The sequence below is a fragment of the Equus asinus genome, chromosome 3, assembly GCF_041296235.1.
Source record: "Equus asinus isolate D_3611 breed Donkey chromosome 3, EquAss-T2T_v2, whole genome shotgun sequence".
Lineage (NCBI taxonomy): Eukaryota > Metazoa > Chordata > Mammalia > Perissodactyla > Equidae > Equus > Equus asinus.
Genome location: NC_091792.1, coordinates 19,852,514 through 19,875,622, shown reverse-complemented (window position 1 = coordinate 19,875,622; position 23,109 = coordinate 19,852,514). Strand labels below are relative to the sequence as shown.

Below are 23,109 nucleotides of genomic sequence, written 5' to 3'. Positions count from 1 at the left end.
AAAACATCAGTGAAATTCTCTTTAAAAGACTTGTAATACAAACTTTCAATTTTTTTTTTTTGGCACCTGGGCTAACAACTTGTTGCCAATCTTTTTTTTTTTTTTTCCTGCTTTATCTCCCCAAACGCCCCCTGTACACAGTTGTATATCTTAGTTGCAGGTCCTTCTAGTTGTGGGATGTGGGATGCCACCTCAACATGGCCTGACAAGCGGTGCCATGTCCACACCCAGCATCCGAACCCTGGGCCGTTGCAGTGGAGAGCCCGCGAACTTAACCACTCAGCCACAGAGCCGGCCTCCAAACTTTCAATTTTTAAAAGTTTCATAATTAAATTATTCAGGAGAAAAGACCATTCAGAATTTTGACATTCAAATTGTAATTGACTAATTAAACTAATATTTGCCCAAAGGCAACAAAGATGTTGTAAATTTGCTTTGTGTTAGGATATTAAAATATTCAATTATGGGGCCAGCCCCATGGCCTAGTGGTTAAGTTCTGCATGCTCTGCTTCAGCGGCCTGAGTTCAGTTCCCGCGCCCAGAGCTACACCACTCACTGGCAGCCATGTTGTGGCAGCAACCCATGTACAAAATAGAAGAAGATTGGCACAGATGTTAGCTCAGGGCAAGTCTTCTTCAGAAAAAAAAAAAAATCAATTACAATATAAACAGAAAATTTATTGTAATCATTTTTACCCTGTTCAATACCACAACTTTATAAATGCATAATGAAATTTTCTTATTTTGTAGAGACATCAATATATATGATTAAGTCTTAGAAAAAACAACTCTTCAGATAGCTCTGCTTTTTCTCTCAGCAGGAATAATGCTTGGCTGTACAAACTGTTGATGTATCCATAAAATGGCTTGTTATCTCTTTAGATTTTCAATGTGAAGTGTATCACAGGATCTGATTTATTAAAATTTTGATACTTGGAGGTAAAAGCAATCTATGCCAGAAAAAACAAACATAGTTTTCTCTATTTGTCTTATTATTATTGTAATATTTTGGTCCTCTCATTTAATGCTTTTTTCTATATGACTTCTTTTTATTGTGGTAAATTATACATAACATACAATGTACCATTTTAACTATTTTTAAGTATACAGCGCAGTGGCATTAAGTATATTTACACTGTTGTGCAACCATCACCACCATTCATCTTCACAACTTTTTTATCTTCCCAAACTGATTTACTGCACTCTTGTCAGCTCAAGGTTTGCCCTTAGGTGGCTAAATTCTCAGGCAACATAAACCTCAATTCTGAGCTTACTTGGCTTGAGCAAGGGACAATATCACTAGTAACCTATTGTCAATAAATTGTTGAATGGAACATAGACAAGTAAATTTAGGATGGTTTGATGATTATTTCTGTTTGGTGCTCAAGGGAACTAACTCTTAATTTTCAATCTCGTAATCAAAACTACAATGTTAACAACATTGCTTCATTTTGCATTCTTAGCATTTGTCCTGCTTCTTGATATTTTGAAGATTGGGGGAAATTAAAACATTTTAAAATGTTTTCTGCAAAAAGCTGGACATCTTTGCTATTATTTGTAGTTTTCTTTTGTCCCATGGCAACGCATGTAAAGACTTCATTATTGGAGAATAGCTTTAAATTAATAGCAATCTTTTATTATAGCTCGAACTGACCACCCATCTAGTAGAGGCAGTCTGTCTGCTTAAATAATACTCTCTTCTCGCAGTGTTTTCCAGTGCTCCATGATGATGAGTACAGGCCATCTGAGCCACAGCAGATTGGGCCAGGTGTAAGCCAAATTAGGGCAATATTTGCTCTTTTGGTAATCTGGAATTAGGACATACTGTAGTTAGATCCTGTTGAGCTTTTGGACATGGAGGCTCTGTGGGGTTGTAGTAGCTATGTTCTGCCAGCTGCATGAGAAACGGAGAAAGCTAGCCTACCCACAGAGAAAATGGGCATGGGTTATAAAGCAGAGGTGAGAGACCATGAAGCACCCAGGAAAGGGACGTAGGGGAAGTATCTATGTATACTTGATGACTCCCCATTTGTAGCTTCCAAAATCTTTCTTTTTTTTAAATTGAGATGTAATTGACCTGTAACAGAATATTAGTTTCCGGTGTACAACATAATGATTTGATATATGTATATATTGAGAAATAATCACCACATTAAGTCTAGTTAACGTGTATCACCACGTGAAGTTACAAATATTTTTTCCTGTGATAAGAACTTTCAAGATCTACTCTCTTACCAACTTCCAAATATACAATACAGTATTATTAACTATAGTCACCATGTTGTACATTACATCCCCAAGACTTATTTATTTTATAACTGGAAGTTTGTACCTTTTGACCACTTTCACCCATTTTGCCAACTCCCTATCTGTTCTTTGTTTATATGAGTTCAAGGTTTTGTTTTTTTTAGATTCCACATATAAGTAAGATCATAGGGTATTTGTCTTTCTGCCTAACTTATTTCACTTAGCATAATGTCCTCAGGGTTCATCCATGTAGTCACAAATGGGAAGATTTCCTTCTTTTTTATGTCTGAATAATATTCCATTGTGTGTGTGTATGTGTGTGTATATCTTTATCCATTCATCCTTTGATAGACACTTAGGTTGTTTCTATGTCGTGGCTAATGTAAATAATGCTGCAATAAGCTTGGGGGTGGCGATATCTTTTTGAGTTAGCGTTTTCGTTTCCTTCAGATAAATACCCAGAAGTGGAATTGCTGGATAATATGGTAGTTCTATTTTTAATTTTTTGAGGAACCTCCGTACTGTTCTCCATAGTAGCTGCAGCAATTTACATTCCCAGCAACAGGGCATAGGGGTTCTCTTTTCTCCACATCCCCACCAACACTTGTAATCTCTTGTCTTTTTGATAACAGCCATTGTAACAGGTGAACTGACATCTTACTATGGTTTTGCTTTGCATTTCCCTGATGATCAGTGATACTGAGCAATTTCATGCACTTGTTGGCCTGCTGTGTGTCTTCTTTGGAAAAATGTCTATTCCAATTCTCTGCTCATTTTCTAATTGATTTTTTTTTTTGCTATTGAGTTCTATGAGCTTTTTATATTTCGGATTTCACCCCTCATCAGATATATGATTTGAAAATATTTTCTCCCATTTCGCAGATTGCCTTTTTATTTAGTTGATGGTTTCCTTTGCTGCGCAGAAGCTTTTTAGTTTGATGTAGTCTCACTTGTTTATTTTTTGCTTTTCTTGACTTTGCTTTTGGTATCAAATGCAAAAAATCATCGCTAAGACCAGTGTCAAGGAGCTTACTGCCTATGTTTTCTTCTGGGAGTTTTATGATACCAGGTCTTACATTCACATCTTTACTCTATTTTGAGTTAATTTTTGTACATGATGTAAGACAGTAGTCTAATTTCATTCTTTTGCATGTGGCTTTCCAGTCTTCCCAATACCATTTATTGAAGAGGCTGTCTTTTCCTCATTGTATATTCTTGGCTCTTCTATTGTAAATTAATTGACTATATATGTGTATATATATATATATATATATATATATATGGTGGATTTTTTCCTGACCTCTCTATTCTGTTCCACTGATCTATGTGTCTGCTTTTATGCCAACACCATAGTGTTTTGATTACTACAGCTTTGTAATATAGTTTGAAATCAGGAAGCGTGACACATCCAGCTTTGTTCTTCTTTCTCAAGATTGCTCTGGCTATTCGAGGTTTAGTTCTGTGGAAAATGCTACTGGAATTTTGATAGGGATTGCACTGAATCTGTAGATTGCTTTGGGTAGTATGGACGTTTTAACAATATTAATTCTTCCATTCTATGAGCATGAAATATCTTTCCATTTATTTGTGTCTTCTTCAGTTTTTTTCATCAACGTCTTATGGTTTTCAGTGTATAGGTCTTTCACCTCCTTGGTTAAGTTTATTCCCAGGTATTTTATTCTCTATGATGCGATTGTAAATGGGATTGTTTTCTTAATTTCTCTTTCTGATTGTTTGTTATTAGTGTATAGAAATGCAGCTGATTTTTGTACACTGATTTTGTATCCTTCAACTTTATTGAACTTGTTTATTAGTTCTAACAGTTTTTTGGTGGAGTCTTTAGGCTTTTCTATATATAATATCATGTCATCTGTAAATAGAGACAGTTTTACCTCTTCCTTTCTGATTTGGCTTATATAAAATATATTTATAATAGTCTGTTTTAAGCTATAACAACGTAAGTTCAAATGCATACTATCGCTCTCTATTTTTACTCTTTTCCACCCCACATTTAATTGGGAATAATGCTAAGTAATTATTGTAATTAATACTAAGTAATTTGAAATAACATGGTGTTGATATTACTATAATTCTAAAAGAACATAAATAACTTACTAGTTTAACTTTCTGAATAAAATTTCTTACCTTGCAATAACAGATTCAGTTGGCATGATATCAGGCACATAGTGGGCCATGGGGGAAACAAAGTGTCCATCCAGGATCTTACAGTCTGACTGCTCTTCAATCTAAATGAAAAGCAAAACCAAGACGTACACACACAGACTAAGATATCTTCGTCTATCATAGATGTATTTCTATAAAAATGTTCTACTCAATGAAAACTTTTTTTCAGTGCCTACTTTGGTTGAAGGGCAGTCAGGGATGTGAAGCCCTCCCATTTCTACCCCTCCCCAACAATATCTCAAGTATCCAATTCCATAAACCTAGAAATATTTTACAGAAAAAAACACGTGGTTGCTTAAAAAAAAAAACTATTTCAAAATATATTTCTCTTCTTCTCTAATTTTATATCATTTTCTTTCTACCATTCTCTCAGCAATTAACTACATCCCATAACATCCTATGATGTCATTTAACAGTTGTTTTGCTAATAACTTCTAATGTGCTGATTCTTCAATTAGAGAACTTCACTGTAGTACTTACAATTCTTCTGAAATGTTGAATAATTCACTCTAACCCTCATGAGCCTAAAGATACAAAATGAGGCTCAAAAGATTCAGCCTTAAATATTTTCTTGTGTTTAGGCAAGTACTAAATATATTGCCCCCAAATATACATGAATATAGTTACAAGCAACCAGTTAAGATACATACAGCTTTTTAAAAAATACTAAATGAAAAATCTATACTGTACTCACATTTTAGTGTTCATTGTTATTATACTCCAACATTCAACCTATTCTTGCCACATATTTATGTTAAACCAGAATTTCTATAATTGCATTTTTTCATTTAAATACCTTATCAATGTATACTGGATAATCACTTGAAACCAGATTCTGACATCTTTCTCGATTTCCAATCACCTTCCTGAATTCAAAGAGTCTATTATGGTAAGGGGGAAAAAAGGAAAAAATTCAGTATACCCGTTATATTGAGACTAAAATTAGCATGTCGAGTTCATAAGCCATATTAAAACTTAATTTTAATTGTTAGAGAAAAAGATTAGGTTGTTGTTTTTTTTTTAAGCTGGGCATTTTGTCTCAGAAAAAAAGTGAGAAATATCATTGTTCAGAAAGTAATTAACATATATAAGACTCAAAATTAAAGGCGCAAATCCTGAAAATTCATTTTCTTAAGTCCAGATATTCCCATGAGCTACAGTATATCCCAGCTTTGTAGTCATTACAAATTCAAGTTACCCCAGAAAGCTCAGTCCCTGGAAACTCTAACCAACTTAAAAATTATTACAGTTCAAAATCTAGTCTGTATTTCTGAGAGCTCTTTATTTTTAAATCTGAATTACTTTAAAAATAGTTCAATTTTGATTATATGGGTTAAAACTTAGCAATAACTAAAAAGATAAAAGAGAAAAGGAAATAATTTCATTTTTTATATAGTTTGATGCTTAGTTTGCCAATCAGTTTATATTTAAAGGATTCTGTAACTGAGATGAAATCTTAAATGTTTACTAAAACAACAAATCCAGAACAAGCATTCCAGACAAAATGCTTACCTTTTGAGATCCTCTGGCCTTCCCCATCCTCTGATAAAAAGTTTTGTGAGGAGAAGTCTCCGGTATAGAATATCTAACTTGCTCACACCCATTAGTAGCAAACAAACATCTATGAAACAAAATTTACAATGACTTTAAAATATTTTATTTTAGGCAAGTCAGTTTTCTAACTGTCTCTTTAAATATCAGGTAAAAATTAGACTGATCTGCTCTCTTAGCAGCTTTCAAATATACAATACCGTATTGTTAACTGTAGTTACCATGCTGTACATCACATCCCCAGAACTTACGTATCTTACAGATGTTAAAAGTACTCATCAGAAGAAAAAAAAAATTTGTAACTATGAGGTGATGGATGTTAACTAAACTTACCGGGGAATCATTTCACAATATATACATATCAAATCATTATGTTGTATACTCTAAAACTAGTACAATGTTATATATCAATTATATAGCAACAAAACGGGAAAAAATTAAAGAGTGAGATTAAAGTAGGAACTTTGGATTTATTCTCTTGGAAATAAGATACGAGATATAGAATAAAAGAACTGGGATGAAAGTAGGGAAGATGAAGTAGAGCCTGAGCTTCACCACACCGTGCATTCCTCCAGGGCAGGGTCTTCCCATCCTCAGCACAGTGACCGATAGTAGACACTCAATATTTGTCAGATAACAGTAGTAGTGGCTAATACTTTTGTAGTACTGTACTATCTGCCAGGCACCATTCTGAAAACTACAAACACACACACATGTTCTTGTTTAAACTTCCCAAGAACTTATGAAGAAAGAGCTATTACCCCAAGATGAGAAAACTGAGGCACAGAGAGGACAGGTGATTTACCTAAGGTCACACAGCTAGTGGGAGGCAGAGCTAAGACTGAATCCCAGGCACACAGTTTAAGATCTATTATACTACACTGCCTGTCTACTACACTACCACGCATGAAAAGTAATAATTAATCAATGCTACTACTTGTGTACCACTTATCTATCTTTCCCAGTATTTCTAAGGGTTTTTTATTATCTACCTCTGTCATTTCAAACTAAATGGTGTAGTTTTGATTTATGGGCAAAACATGATTCAGGTTCAGGATTTATTCTACTTAGAAAGATGGAAAATGGAAATTTGCATTTCCATCAATGAGCTTTAATAAGTACTTATCTATTACTCTGAATGGTTTTTTTGGAACCACTACTTACGTCTTCTATTTTTGCTCTTTGATTTGTAACAAACTACAAGTTTAACTTAATGCTCTTCTTTATTTGCATAGGTATACAATATAACCTACCATCAACTGGGCTGTCACTTTATTGTTTTTATGACTGGACCAGCAAAACCAAATCGTTCATACTGCCTCTCACAATTCTCAGCACCAACAGCAAACATTTACTAGATAATGTACTTGTTAGGCAATACAATCTATTGCCAGAGTATAGTTTTAGAGTTTTTTAATACTGCCCGTCTCTCTTTTTCCCAATTTACAGGTGTTATTCAATTTTTACTCTTGATAAAAATTTGGTTTTGGCATAATAATGCTAGGAAAAAAACATAATAAATCTCCAGTTTATAAATAAACTAGTATTCTGATTACTAGTCTCCTATGAATTATCATCAATCAGTAGACCATAGCTAAATTATTCTTGGATGGCCTAATAAAAACTTAAGTTTCTGAACTTTTAAGAATGAGTATTACTTTTTTCATTCATGCAACAACTATTTATTAAGTGCATACCATATGCTGAGCATTATTGTAGGCCCTATGCTATAAGATGATCAGGGTTTGTTCTTGTTCTCATGGATCTTATATTTTAGTGGAGGAAAATAAATTATTTTAAAAAAAACAAAACAAAATAAGCAAGAATAGATGATGACAATACTATGATGATAATTTAACAAGAAAATGTGATAAAGACCAGAGGGCTCCTTTGATAGTAAAAAAAAGAAAAGCTTCATTTAACCAGAGGGGTAACATTTAAGCTAAGACTCACATGATAACAACAAGGAGCAGCCAAGTCTTTAAATTGTAAATCTCATTAAAATCACGTATCTCCTGAAGTCTACTCATGTACTATGTTCCAATGAAATTTTTTAAAAATTACCTAGTCATGATGCTTCAATAAAGAAGATGTGGTCTATATATACAATGCAATGCTACTCAGCCATAAAAACAGACAAAATCGTCCCATTTGCAACCACATGGATGGACCTTGAGGGCATTATGTTAAGCAAAATAAGCTGGATAGAGAAAGTATGATTTCACTCATATATGGAATATAAACAAACTCATGGAAAAAGAACAAATTAGTGGTTACCGGGGGAAGGGGGGTGGAGGGTGGGCACAAGGGGCGAAGGGGCACACTTATATGGTGTATAACAAATATTAACGTACAACTGAAATTTCACAATGTTATAAGCTATTATGAACACAATAAAAAATTTTTTTTCAATTACCTAGTCATTGGGTAAAGCATAGGAACAGATAATATATAAAAGAGGGAAAGCAAGAGAAAATGATCAACTACTCTCTTTGTTTTCTGATTCAAGAAAGCTCACTGTAACATTTTTAAATTCAAACAATACAGAAGTTTATATAGTAAGACAGGGAAAAATAATCTGCTCCCCATTACCTCTAATTCTACTTTCCAGAGATATTTAGTGCTAACAGTTTGGATTCTGTCCTTCCTGACCTTTTCCTTCTTGATATTATTTATTTACCTACCTACACTAAAAATATTTACATGAGTTATATAACACATTTTTGGCAGAATTCAAACAATATAAAAATAAACACAGTAAGCTGAGAAGTCTCTCTTCTTCACTTCTGCTAAGCTTCCTCTCCTCCCAAAAGGCGCCCATTGTTCATGCTGTATACATGTGAGCCCTTCTTCTATTTATACATGTACACATATTTTAGGGGTTTTTTAAAATACAGAAGAGACCAACTACATTATTTGTATTTTTCCAGTGTTCTTCCTCACCTTGCTTATTTATAAGTATCTGCAAAACCCTTTCAATTTCAGGATATATAGGCCTGCCTCATTTTTTTCTATTAATCTGTGAGTTTAGCCCACTTATATTTGTTACTATAAAAATCTTTTGGTTTTAGTTATTTTTTTTATTAATTCTTTAGTGTTTTTTTTTAAATTGTTTACATTTGTTTTACATTTGAGTGTATGTAAATTTGAAAGAGATATATTTAAGGTGCAATATATCATAATGGCTAAGAGCATACACCCTAGAGGCAAACTTCCTGGGTTGCATCCTTTGCCATATGACTTTGAGCAAGTCACTTATCCTGTCTGTAACTTATCTGTAAAAGGGAGATAATGACAGCACTTACTTTCTAGGATTGGTATGATAATTAAATGAGTTACTATATATGAAGTGCTCAAACAGCACTTGGCAAATTTAAGTGTTAAATACCAACTAATAATAGCAACAATTGCTGATTATCCTTATAACTTTATTTGATACTCAAACCTGTATTTCCATGTTCAACATAGTATTTATTAGCTCCCAATGATAAATAATGACAGATAGATTTGCTCACTTCTCCCTAGCACCCAATTTTATTTTATTTTTTTCTGGCCATTTCTGTTTTTATTCTTATGGTATTCATCTCCATAATGCAGACAATATCTTGTATTTCTTTTTCTTTTTTTTAATCCATCACCATACATACGTGCCCCTCTACCCCTTTCGCCCACCGCCCCACCCCCTTCCCCTCTAGTAACCACTAATCTGTTCTCTTTATCCATACGTTTGTTTATCTTCCACATATGAGTGAAGTCACATGGTGTTTGTCTTTGTCTGGCTTATTTCACTTAACATAATACCCTCAAGGTACAAACCTGTCATTGCAAATGGAATGATTTTGTCTTTTTTTATGGCTGAGTAGTATTCTATGGTATATATATACCACATCTTTATCCATGCATCAGCTGATGGGCACTTAGGTTGCTTCCATATCTTGGCTATTATGAATAATGCTGCAATGAACATAGGGGCCCACCACCCAATTTTACTTGATTTTTTTCTTACTGCTTATCTTTATACCTTTAAGTTTACTTATATCTCTAGTCTCTGATTTATCAGTAAATGTTATGTCTGACACTGACTGTGAAAGTTGAGAAAATCTGTGTACTTACTACTTTCTAACTTCTCTCCCTTTCATGTTTGTAACTCTTCTAAATTATATCAATTCTATGTTGTTAGAGTTTATATTCATATTCTTAGAGACAGTTGTATTCAAGGATCATTACCAATCCTTTGCAGTAATTAATAAAACAGAAAATAAAGAAATAACAAAAATCAATGAGAACCCAAAAGAATTCTTTAAGAACACTAAGATACTTCAGATGGGTTTACGGTAAGTGAACGACGTCAGTCTGAAAATGTATAATTTCAATTATATGACATTCCAGAAAAGGCAAAACTATGGAGAGAATAGAAAGATCAGTAGTTGCCAGGGATTTGTGAAGAGGGAAGGAGGGACAAATAGGTGTAGCACAGAGGACTTTCAGGTAAGAAAACTACTCTGTATGATTCTGTGATGGTAGATACGTGATATTACGTATTTGTCAAAACCCACGGAACTGTACAACACAAAGAGTGTATCCTAATGTAAACTATGAGCTTTAGTTAATAATAATGTATCAATATTGGGTGCATCAAGTCTAACAAATGTACCACACTAATGCAATATGTTAATAATAGGGGACACTGTGGTGTAGGGGGGAGAAGGGATATATGGGAACTCTCTGGACTACTATCTGCTCAAGTTTTCTGTAAACGTAAAACGGTTATAAATAATGAAGTCTATTTATTTAAATTAAAAAGTCCAGAAGATGATTTACCTTAAGGTTTCGGTTTTTGTTAAAGATTGGCACCTGAGCTAACATCTGTTGCCAACCTTTTTTTTTTCCTCTCTTTCTTTCTCCCCCAAAGCACCCCCAGTACATAGTCATATATTCTAGTTGTAGGTCCTTCTGGTTGTGCTGTGTGGGACGCTGCCTGAGCATGGCTTGATGAGCGGTGCCATGTCCGTGCCCAGGATCCAAACTGGCAAAACCCTCGGCCACCAAAGTGGAGAGCGCAAACTTAACCACTCGGCAACAGGGCCGGCCCCAAGGTTTTTAAGACTAGTTCTAAAGTACCTTCAAAAGTGAAGAAATTTTACTAGGATTCCACACACAGCTTCTGTCACCATTATTGTATCAAGATATTATATCACTCTAGTAATGTTAGTATATCAATTGTGTTGAATGAACCAATCTATCAAGTATCAATCTTACAGGATTTCTATAGACTTTATTTCAGTTCATTATAGTTTATAGGAGGAAAATCAGCGCCATTTAAAAAAGAGGACAAAAACAAAAATCAATTTGAAAAATCTGTATGTATTCATTTATTTGCCACTTCCTCTGAAAAACTATTTTAAAAATTCTCCTAAAACATTCTAAAAATTTTAATAGGCTTCAAAACTCATGGTACTTTGAAAGTTAAATCAGAAATTAGAATGACATAAGCTTCTAAGTAGCTTATACTTACAAATGATGATAAAATACATTTTCTGGCTTATTTTAACCACTGTACAAAAATATAGTCAATTTTTAATTATAAATATAGTTAAAATTTAATGTTAAAGGAGAAATGTAGATAATCTTTAAAAATTGATTTCCATAATTTTTTTACTCAAGTGACCTACATTGCTAATCATAGAGGGGAAATCCTGTACTTAATCTTTATGGCAATAAAGTCTTTATGTGTTATTACTTAAACCTATCAATGCATCTTTTCAATTTAATCTTGCAGGGGGGAAAAAACTAAGAATCCTTTCACCTTAATGTATCAACTTCTTAAATGACTCTCTCCCTCTGAACAATTTTTATATTTTGTAATGAAATTAGATACTATTTTCAAGCTTTCCTCAATTAGACATTTCTACATATTTTACAACTATGTGATATTCTAACATATTAACACATAATTTGCTGAACAATCTTTGGCTGTTGCCTAGTTAAGTCCAAGTACCATAAGCATTAGCCTATGAAATATGAACATCCAGATCTGAACCATCAGCAAAGAGCCCTGATGAAAAGCTACAGCACCTGAACACCTGGAGAGGTTTAAAGATGGTATAGAAAGATAAAAAGCTTGGAAACATCTTTCCAAGAAAGATTTAGGAGTTCATACAGTTTGTTATTGTTGTTGCTGTTAAAGTACATTTTTTATAAACTGAAGTATAATTTAAAAGTGCACAAGTCATAAGTATAACGATTCATTTCCACAAAATGAACAACCTGTGTTTTATATGATGTGATGATTGCAGTCAAAGGTGCTAGCAAGGAGCAGGAAAGGCTGCATAGAAAAATCAGTTTTAACTGAGTCTTCAGAGATTAATCAGGCAGATAGAAGATATGCAAACACAAAAAAGGAGATGCGAAAAAATGTGACAAGCTGAAATAACATAGGGGTCTGGAGAACAGGATGTCAAATTATCGGGAAATATGTCATGCTATTATTAACACTTATCTAGTAGAGATTGATTATTGACTTCAAAGATTCATAATAATTTTCTGTAGAGTTAGGATTTTAAGCTTTTACCTATCAGATTCATACCAAAACACTTTTAACATTCCATTAATTTTTAAAGTTAGTTTTACAAGCATTCTACAGTTTTCTTAAAAATGTTTATAGAATCAAAACAATCCATCTCACCACATCCAACAGAACTTCCTAACAGACTGCAGTAAGTGTACAATTCAATTTTTTTTTAATATTAAATTCCTTTTTATCATTGGAGGTCACTATGAAATAGAATATTTTTCTTCTGTTTACTAATCAGACTTCTAGAAACATTATTTTCTCTTTACTGTTCTCTAATTGCTATTTTTTAATTCTAGAAATCTTTTATAAACTTAGATCTAGTTCTAAAACCTGTATTCCATTTTTAAAATCCCTGTCAAAGAGCTCTTACAACTATTGTTTTACTGTTTAAAAGTCTACAGTGAGTTCGCCATAGACATGCCACTTATGTTTGTCATGACTTATAAAATATCCTATTTGCAATGTAACTGATAGTGTGGTTCAATCCATATATTAACTTAGTAGCACTGTTATTATTTTTTTAGTCTTCTCATCCAGGGTTTTCTTTATTTCCTCCATTAATATTTTATTCTATCTTTTAAGTGAGTATCTTTATTAAATATGTTACCTGACTGAAAAATTATTTAGTATTTGTGATAACTACTATGAATAGGGTTCCTTTTTCTTTTTCTTTTTTTTAAAAATGGACACCTGAGCTAACATCTGTTGCCAATCTTTTTTTTTTTTTCATCTTCTTCCTCTTCCTCTCCCCAAAGCCCCCCAGTACTTAGCTGTACATTCCAGTTGTGAGTGCCTCTGGTTGTGCTATGTGGGACGCCACATCAGCATGGCCTGATGAGCAGGGCCATGTCCGCACCCAGGATCCGAACCTAAGAAACCCCAGGTCACCGAAGTGGAGCACATGAACTTAACCACTCGGCCACGGGGCTGGCCCCAGGATTCCTTTTTCTTTATATTTTCTCTTTAGATGAATATTACTAATTCATAAGAGAACAGTTTATTCTAGATTTTTTTCTTCTATCCCACAACTTTTGCATTAGAACTCCATTCCAGGAATAAATGTATCAAATATTTAGGAGAAACTTATTCCTCTGTGATGGAATATGTCTCTGTCCACTATACCATGCTAATCTCCCCCATTTCTTACAATCTAAGCCATATCAGAAACCCAAGATCACAAGTCATAAAGTGAAAATGTTCCACGTGTGTTACATTATAGGATTAAATTTCTCCGTCTGCTATTCTAAACATTTTTATAAGCCTGTCTTTAAAACAGATTTCTGACTGTATTTGAATAATATTTTTCCAGGATATCTTTAATAATATACCTAATTGGGAAAGAATGTTGATCTGAAAGTGAAAAAAACCTAAGCAATATTTAAAAAATAATTTTTACTAAACATATTCAATCACTGGAAAGAGCTACAAAATGATACCTTGTAGAATTCTGCATGGAAAAATATCAAATAGATGATATAAACATAAAATCTTACTTTCTGTTGTAACATGTTTGCAAATAGTGTCTCAAAAGAACAGTGATAAATAGACTGGAGGGGAGATCCTGCAAACTTTTTCTATAAAGGGCTAGATAGTAAATATTATAGGCTTTGCAGGCTACCAGGCAAAATCAAGGATTTTATGTAGGTACTTAACAAGAAAGAACTAATATTCACATATTTTTTATTAAGGAAACTCAAATAATAATAATGATGATGATAGAGTGTAATTTTTTGTAATATAGGTCTACTAATGAGAAAGGTGAAATTTTTCCTTGGGATATTGCTTAATGGGTGTTCAAAGTTAGTGCCCCCATCATCAAAATGAGTACTAATGTTCATCTGTAAAAACTGTTCTTAGTACGCATGCACACAAAACCATAGGCCATAGTTTGTTGACCCCTAGGCTAGAAAAATCAAATAAATCATAGGTATGTTACAAATGTCACAATAATCTCCCAATTGCAAAGATACAACTATAAAACACTATATTTGTTAAAACTATAAACTATCCAAATCTATAAAGTGGCATAAATAAAATACAAATATTGATTTTAAGAGAATTCACTGTCACAAGGTAGACCTAAAATTAGTCTATCTAAAGTAAACACTAGTTATTTAATTAGCATGTTTTGTCTGCCTTCTTAAAATTTAGAATTTGGTAGCTAAAATGTGGAAGAATCAATAGATGAATAGATAAGCAAAATGTGGTATGTATATGCAATGGAATATTCAGCCTTACAAAGGAATGAAATTCTAACGTATGCTACGAGATGGATGAACCTGGAGGACGTTATGCTAAGTGAAACAAGCCAGTCACAAAAAGACAAATACTGTATGATTCTACTTATATGAGGTACCTAGAGCAGCCAGATTCATACTCAGAAAGGAGAACGGTGGTTACCAGAGGCTGAGGGGAAGGTGAAATGGGGGGCAGGGGTTATTGTTTAATGGGTATACAGTTTCAGTTCTGCAAGATGAAAGAGTTCTGGAGATGGATGGTGGTGATGGTTGGACAACAGTATGACGGGAATTAATACCACTGAACTGTACACTTATAAATGGTTAAGATGGCAAATTTTATGTGATGCGTATTTTGCCACAATAAAAAAATTGGAAAAAAGTTTAGTAATTGGAGCTAATTGTTAGTCTCTCTACAAAGTTTTTCAGAGGAAGTAAATTGATACTTTCTTTCCCTCTTGACAACTTTCTCAGTATGCAGAGGTAGTTTATTATTCTTCTGATCTTAGAACAGAACTCAAGGCTAGTATTATTCTCTTTGAAAAAAGCCACTGCAGGGGCCGGACCCATGACATAGTGGTTAAGTTCGGTGCACTCTGCTTTGGCGGCCTGGGTTCACAGGTTCGGATCCCAGGCACGGACCTACACCACTCGTTGGCCATGCTGTGGCAGCAACCCACATAAAAAGTAGAGGAAGATTGGCACAGATGTTAGCTCAGCACTAATCTTCCTCAGCAAAAAAAAAAAAAAAAAGGCACTGTATAATTTAAATATTTGAAGGCTTTAATAAGGCCTTAAAATAAAAGAATTTGTGGAACAAATCTCTTAATCTAGTTGGTTTCCTCCCATCTTCTCATTCTCCCTTTTTTGAGAATTGGTTTCCAAGAACCCAGCGTACCTAGGTTTTCTGTTTCTGGCTCTCATCTAGGTTTAATCAAGGTGTCAGCTGGGCTGTGTTCTCAACTGGAAGCTTGAGTGGAGAAGAACCGGCTTCCAAGCTCACTCAGGTTGTTAGTAGAATTCATTTGCTTGCAGCTATATGACTGAGAACTTCAATATTTTGCTGTTTGTCAGCCAGAGGCCACCCTCAGCTCCTAGGGACTGTCCACAGTTCTCTACCACATGGCTTTCTTCATAGGAAGTTCACAACATGGCAGCTTACTTCTTCAAGGCCAACAGAAGAGTGAGAGTGAGCGTGCTAGCAAGACATAGTCTTACATAACTTAATGTAACTATGGGAATGTCATCTCATCAACTGTCATAATATAACACAATCATGGCAGTGACATCCAATCACTTTTGCCATATTCTGTTGGTTAGAAGGCAAATCATAGGTCCTTCCTGTCTACACTCAAAAGAAGGGGATTACACAAAAGTGGGACCATCAGGAGATGGGATCATGAGGGCCACCTTAGAGACCTTAGAGAATCATGGGAGAAAAACAATTGTACTTCTCACCCTTTGAGTAGAACATCTGGGCTGACACCCTCAAGGCTTTCAATACCAGAGGTGACAATTACCTTCTTCCCATTTTCTTACCAATAGGAAAACAAACAACAAATAAACTCCATAGACCTGAATAATCATTTGTTTATAAGCAAGGGAGCTCTTGAAAGTTTATCTACATCATGTTTATGTATTTCCCTTCACTTAAAACCCTTGCCCACAAAAATAAAAAAAATCCCCCCAAACAGGATAGAAACCCTTGCCTCTTAGTATTTTGGTTTTTATTCATTAAACAAATGGTAGAAGGCAAACTGCCTTTTGAAATGCTGTCCTCATTATACACGTTTTCTACTTTAGTGCAATTACTAAAATCAAGCAAGTATATGTACTACATGTTTAAATTGCTTGAGTAGTTTTCTCTTGAAGGGCAAATGTCAGTGTGGCAGAACGAAGAATGTGTCTGGTCTTTCACCCCACTTTCTGGCATAGAGCTCCTTGGAGTTTCCTGAGTGATAGCAGTGTCTTGTTATGCTAATGAGTTGACTCCAGGTGGATCCCTAGAGAGCTTCAGGATAGTTTCTGGTTGGTCTCCAGAAAGACCAACCATTTGATTAGAGGGTTGATTTTGGGCCAGCCTGACCTTCAAGAGGGAAAGGGAGCTGGAGATTGAGTTGAATCACATGACAATGATCCAATCAATCATGAACACCCCAATAAAAAGTCTGGACACTGAGGTTTGGTACAGCTTCTCGGTTAATGAACATGATCTGTTGGATGGTGATGAACCCTGACTCCAGGGGAAGAGCAAATGGAAACTCCACATTCCCTCCTATACCTTGTCTCATTTGTCTCTTTATTTGGCTGTTTCTAAATTGTATCCTTTATAATAAGTATATTGGTTTTCCGAATTCTTTGTGTTATTCTAGCAAATTATCCATCCACAGGGGTCACAGGAAACCCCAAATTTGTACCCAAATCAGTCAGAAGTATGGCTGGCAGCAGTAGTAATGGTGCCTGGAGGACTGATCCTTAATTTGTGGGATCTGCACTAACTCCTGTGTTGTTAATCTGTGGGTGATTAATGTCAGAGTTAAACTGAATTATACCCAGCTGGGGTGGAAATGGAACAGTTTATTCTTTATCCAATTACCAAAATTCTGAATTAGTGTTCCATATTCCAAATAAGAGGACAACTCTTTTTATATATTTAGATAAGTAACTCTAATCACGGGGTTCTATAGCATAAGGAAAGACAATTCTGAGTGATGAATGATGATTTTAATTATTTTACTCCTTGGATCTTTCTGGAATTGTTCAAAAAATAGCAGTGATACATTTTTGTGTAAATTGATTAAACTGCAGTAGAAGAGTGGCATGTCATTATAACACAGGACTTCATTGTCTTTTGCAAGTATTTATAGGCCATTTATTTTCTCTAAAGTTGCAGGAAAAGGCTGCGGGGGTCATTGTGTTCCTTTGTAACATCTATGGCATGAATGGCAATAAGTAGATTCCATGTTAGTGTAAAAAACCCCAAAATTCCAACACTCATATTTTACAGTAAGAAGACAAGTACTAAACTGCTCAAGAGACATCCCATTTTTCTATGCAATATTCTTCTAGGTGGTACTAGATAAAAACAAAATAAAACAAACATATAAAAGTAGAAAATTGCAAGGGAAGCAGGAAAGGACCTGAGAACAATGAACCCTTCGAATATTTTGTAAAGCACCATATTAATTATGTGCCTAAATTGTTTAGTCTTTTCTAATTTTCAACCCCATACTAGAAAAGCTTTTCAATTCACTTTAGTTCTATTAATATAGGCCATAAGAGTCAGTACTCCAAATCTACAGCCAGCATATTCTTTGCTATATTTACCTGCCAGTAAACAACTGGCCAATGAGGAACAGAAAGCAAATCAAACGCACACATAACTTACTTAAGTTTGGTTCTGGAGTCTGGAGTTACACAGATCTTCTTAAACTTCATTTCAGTTACAAGAACAATATAAAAGACCAGGTTTTCTGGGATGCTCTAAACATGCAGGTTTTTCTCTGCAGGGCTAATTGCTATCCAGTGCCACCAAGAACAGATAATAGTTCAAGCCGAGGGTAAAGATAACTCCAATTTACCAAAAAAGAGGCACCATTTGGAGCCAAACCAGATACTTAAACACCCTGAACTGACACCAGTGAGCTTTTGCAGAAACAGGACCCATTTTTGAAGAACGTATCAAGCCAAACTGACACAATTATCATCTATACTTTTATATAGCCAATATCAAAGGGAAAAACAAAGTGAAACAAAAATAGAAGTTCTAGTACACTGCCAAGGAATGGAAAGTCTTTCCTAGAAATGAGCTGTTTTGCTGAAGTGGCACTCAACATCTATTACGCCATCTAGTACTTTTATCTCCCATCACTCTGGTATGTAAGCATTTAAACAACACAACCTCAATTTTTTCTAGACTTTTATCCTCATATAGTTAATGCATATCTCAAAGGCATAAATGAAATTAAAAAAAATACCACCATGTACAAGAACTTTACTCCACAAAAATGCAGACCTACTTTCATCTTATAACTTCACTTTTAAATCACTTCTTTTCAACAGTCATGCATCACTTAACAACAGGGATACATTCTGAGAAAGGCGTCATTAGGTAATTTCATCACTGTGCAAACATCATAGAGTGCACTGAAGGGTAATAAAGTTTGTCACCTCAAAATGTCTCTTTGACATGAGGATTATTTTAGGCTGTTTATTTTTAAGAAACAAAAGACTCAAAGTTTTTCTTGTTATCACCCCCTTAACTGCCTAAAAATTCAGATTAAAAAAACCTGTCTCAGGGAGCAAGCTATCACATTAGCAAATAGCATGAACTAAGTGGTAGAAAGGGAGGAAGCTAGAAAAGCCTGTTTCAGGGCTTCCCTCTGTGTTGTTCTGTTTCTGTGTGGCCAGACACACACTTGTTTTCCAAATGTCTGCCCCTTTTCACCTACGTGTGAATTGCCTGCCTTCCCTTTGACACCTCTGACTCTCCCCACCCCAAAAATCTTCTTTTGTCTTTAGCTGAGGATGGCATTTAAGATAAGGACTTTGGCCCTTGTAGCAAGTTTCTTGGTTTTCCTGGGTTTCTCCCATCTATACATGTTATTAAACTTTTGTCTGGTTTTTTCCTGTTAATCTGTCTCATGTCACTTTAATTCTTACACCAGCCAGAAGAACCTGGAAAGGTAGAGGAAAATTTTTTCCTCCTACAGAACTTAACAAACTTAGATGGTATGGCCTACTGTACACCTAGGCTATGCTGTACTAATCCTCTAAGACCACTGTCATATGTACAGTCCATCGCTGACTGAAACACAATGCAGCACATGACTGTACAAGTTTAAATAGCAAACAAAGAGTTTAGAAATACCGCAGATCTCCACTACTAAAATCTACTATGCTACCTCAACAAATTTAATTCCTTTTAATCTTATACAGGAGAATATTGGGAAAAATAGGAAGTTTATTTGAATGTTAAGTGGGGTGGCTATCTATTCTAAGTGGTCAGTTAAAGAAATCCAACAGGTGGATTGTCTCATCCTTATGTGCAACATTTAGCAAATAATCTAATCTCTTTTCAAATTCAGCTCTTTTTTTCCATGGACTTTTAACAAAAATAAGTTTTTTAAAAGTTTTTATTTTAATGTTTACTTTGGGGGCTGTGTGTGTTCGTAAGGAATTATTTTTTCTTTTCTTTTTATTTATTGGTACAATAAACAGTGCTTACTTAGAGTTCACCAGTTTTATATACACTCATTCCATGTACTTTTGTCGTCTAAAGTCATCACTTGGAGGCAGCAATGGAAATAGCAGTGTCAGAAGACCTGGGTTCCTCCACTAGCTGTGTGACCTTGAGTAAGCCACCTTAACCTATAAAAGGGGAAGAATACCTGGCCTAATACATACTAACAAATTATTTCATTTATATAAAAGTTGATTCCCTGTTTTACAGATTTTAAGAGACACAGGAAAAGATTCTTAACATTCTTTTCACAGGAAGGCTGTTGGTCAAGAGCACAGGCTTTACAGTCTGGAGTCCTGTGTTTTTTTGGATACTAGTTCTGTTGCTTTATTAGCTGTGTGACCCTAGGCAAGTTAATCTCCATCCTTTCAATTTCCTTGTGTGCTCGAGACAATCCCACCTCAGACGACTGTTGTAGGGATGAAATGAGGTAATTCAATAAGCATTCATTCAATATATATTTATTTAGCAACTATCCTGCTTGGTGCAATACTGGTTAAAAGTCCCTTATCAAATATATATATATATATATATATATATATGTGCCATACACTGTTTTAGACTCCAGGGACTAAAAAAGAAGCTGATGATACAGTAAAGCAACATTATGGCAAAAATTACTATTTTTTTACCCATGTACCTTCTTGGAGACAACCACAGGAATCTGATATGTTTTTGTGAGCTGTTACAAACAAATTTGCAAGACTGAATCCAAGTACAAAATGTCAGGTCTGAATTCAGAAGATGCATTGCAAGGTTAGCTGTTCACCAATGGGATGTGCGTGATAGGATACACACAGGAAGGTCACAAACAAGACAAAGATCAGAAGTGATGGCATACAACACAACGTATAACTAGTATAGGGCCTGGCATAGGGTAAGTGCTCATAAATAACGCTTGAAAAGAATTGAATTTGGATCCCAACTCTTGCCACTTTCACACCGAGCGGCTGTGGGTAACTTATTAACTTCTCTGGACCTTAGTTCTCTGTAAAATAGAAACGTCTGCTTTACCTATCTCATAGGACAGCTGTGATCAAATGAAATAACATAAGACTGTATTAGCGCTAATAAAACAGTCATTATGACACACATAATGACTACTACCAATTCACTTAATAGCCTACTTGTAGGGGTAACATGTTAATATGTAAGCACCAGGAAAGAAACAGCATCAAGATCTCCTGGGAAAAAACCCACAAAATCCTGTATTTCTAAAAATGTCATCTTCCTTGTGATGAAAGGAGCTGGTCATGAAAACTGGTGCTGTGCCTTTTCTAACTCCCAGGTTACAGGAGCAGGCTCTGCTGAATGGCATGTTGCAAGGCTGAAGCCCCCAGTCGTCACAGGCGGCGATGGGGTGCGGATCTGGGGATCAGCAGGTTAGAAGGGGTTGGACCCCATCTTGAGGGCCCCATTCAGGCCCTAACAAGGCACTACCGGTAAGGTGCCTTTGCAGGGAGCCGAGCGAGGAAACGAGAGCGCGCAGCCACCTCCACCTTCCACAGGGAAAAGAGACCGCCAGAGCGCACCCCGGATGCCGGCCTCGTTTCGCGCCCCCCGCCCCGGACCCCCGCGTCTCCGGCCGAGCCCCGCTCCTCCAGTCCCTGCCTCCTGGCACGTACGCAGCGCGCCCAGCGGCTCGGAGAGCGCCGGCGACCCGCTACTTACTTACTGGCCGCTCGGCGGGCGCCTGCCGTCCAGCCGGCCGAGCCTCCCAGCACCGCCGCTCCCGCGGCTCCCGGGACTCGCCTGGCGTCCAAGCCCCAACCGCAGCGACTGCAGCCTCTGCGGGAACGCAGGAGCGAGGGGCCGCAGTCAGCGAAGCCTAGGAGACTGGGAGCCCGGGCCGGGTGGCCGTTTGGACACGCCCCTGAACCCTCCTCGGCTCTTGCTCACGCTGTCCCGGGAGGCGGAGAGGCGCTGCCCGAAGGAGGAGGACCAGGACACAGGGCCCTGCCTCTGACCTCTTCCCGCCCGGCGCCACCCGGACTCCCGCGCCGCCGGCACGCCGGACTCTGACCTCCGGGCGCTCCGCCCACTTCTGGCCGCCAGGCGCGCACGCGTATTTGCTGGCTTCTTTTGACAGCTTTGGCCGGGCAGAATGGGAGGGAGCAGGAGGTGTCGCGAGAGTTGGCTTCACGCCGCCTTGTGGGCACTGTAACTATGGCGAGCCTGGGGATCGAGGCTGAGCAGGAGCCGCTCTTAGGTGACCACACACCCGGAAGCAGGTGAGCGGATGTTGGGGGAAAGCCCCCTCACCCTTCTCGGCTGTTGGGACTATCCCATTTCCCGGCGTCAAGCGCGCCGGGCCGAACAAGGGCTGCCAGGGGGGCGGGAGCCAGCGGCGGGGCGCGCGAGACCGGGAGATGCACTCCCTCTGCCGAGAAGGGGCGTCCGGCCCCGCGGCGCCGGGAGTCGGCCGTGTCTGGGGAAGGAGTTAGGGAAACTCAGCAGCCTCCTGGGCTTTCACTCCAGCGGCGTGGCCCCGCCAGGCCACTGCATTCTGCATCTGGCCTTACAGAGCTGATCTCTTTACATATTTCACAGAAGTTCCGAAATGAGAGTTTTAATCGATACTTAAAGATACCGCTTTTAGTATGGATCTAATTGCCTAACTTTTTGATACTTTGTTAGCAAGTAAGCCTGTCTAAAATGGGCTCACCCTTGTCCTATGCCAAGTATATAAATAAAAACTAAATTTTTAGCATTTAAGGGATGAAGTGTATTTTGACCCTTATAACTCTGGTCGTTTTGCTTCTAGTTTATGGACAATAGTTCAGAATTGTTAGTTTGTCTCTTACTATGCAGTTAAGTAGTATGTATGTTTGCCTTTAGGAAAACGGAGTTAAGTATCATTTCCTTTGAAACGTGTAATAATTATATCAAGTAAATTAGCTAATAAATACACAAACTGTCTACGAGCATGTTAATTTTTGCTCATTTGTCCCTCTTACGCACCAAACCTTTATTTTAACCACTTTGAAACTCATTGTAAAATGTATTTTTCTGGTCTGTGGTTTACTAATCAGAATATATGTAATGCAATTTTATTTCTATTTTATCTTGAGATCG

The 23,109-nt window shown here is 36.5% G+C and overlaps 2 protein-coding genes across 6 annotated transcripts in view; one reads left to right on the top strand and one right to left on the bottom strand.

Annotated features, from left to right (window-relative positions):
• Positions 1-22,030, bottom strand: part of ABHD18 (abhydrolase domain containing 18) — a 37,598-nt gene extending 15,568 nt beyond the window's left edge. The window contains exons 1-4 of one of the 3 annotated variants that reach the window (XM_070504738.1): positions 21,710-22,030; positions 5,943-6,051; positions 5,227-5,311; positions 4,392-4,492 (exon numbers count right to left, since the gene is read on the bottom strand). In XM_070504738.1, the coding sequence (XP_070360839.1) occupies positions 4,392-4,492; positions 5,227-5,311; positions 5,943-6,034 (278 nt within the window). In that variant the 5' untranslated portion in view covers positions 6,035-6,051; positions 21,710-22,030. Of the gene's footprint in view, positions 1-4,391; positions 4,493-5,226; positions 5,312-5,942; positions 6,052-21,705 lie in introns of all 3 variants that reach the window. The other 2 variants (XM_070504733.1, XM_070504732.1) reach the window with 2 other exon arrangements.
• Positions 22,031-22,068: 38 nt separating this feature from the next.
• MFSD8 (major facilitator superfamily domain containing 8) overlaps positions 22,069-23,109 on the top strand; it is a 34,359-nt gene continuing 33,318 nt past the window's right edge. Inside the window, exon 1 of one of the 3 annotated variants that reach the window (XM_014839193.3) lies at positions 22,069-22,265. In XM_014839193.3, the coding sequence (XP_014694679.1) occupies positions 22,201-22,265 (65 nt within the window). In that variant the 5' untranslated portion in view covers positions 22,069-22,200. The remainder of the gene's footprint in view (positions 22,266-23,109) is intronic. The other 2 variants (XM_044767259.2, XM_044767258.2) reach the window with 2 other exon arrangements.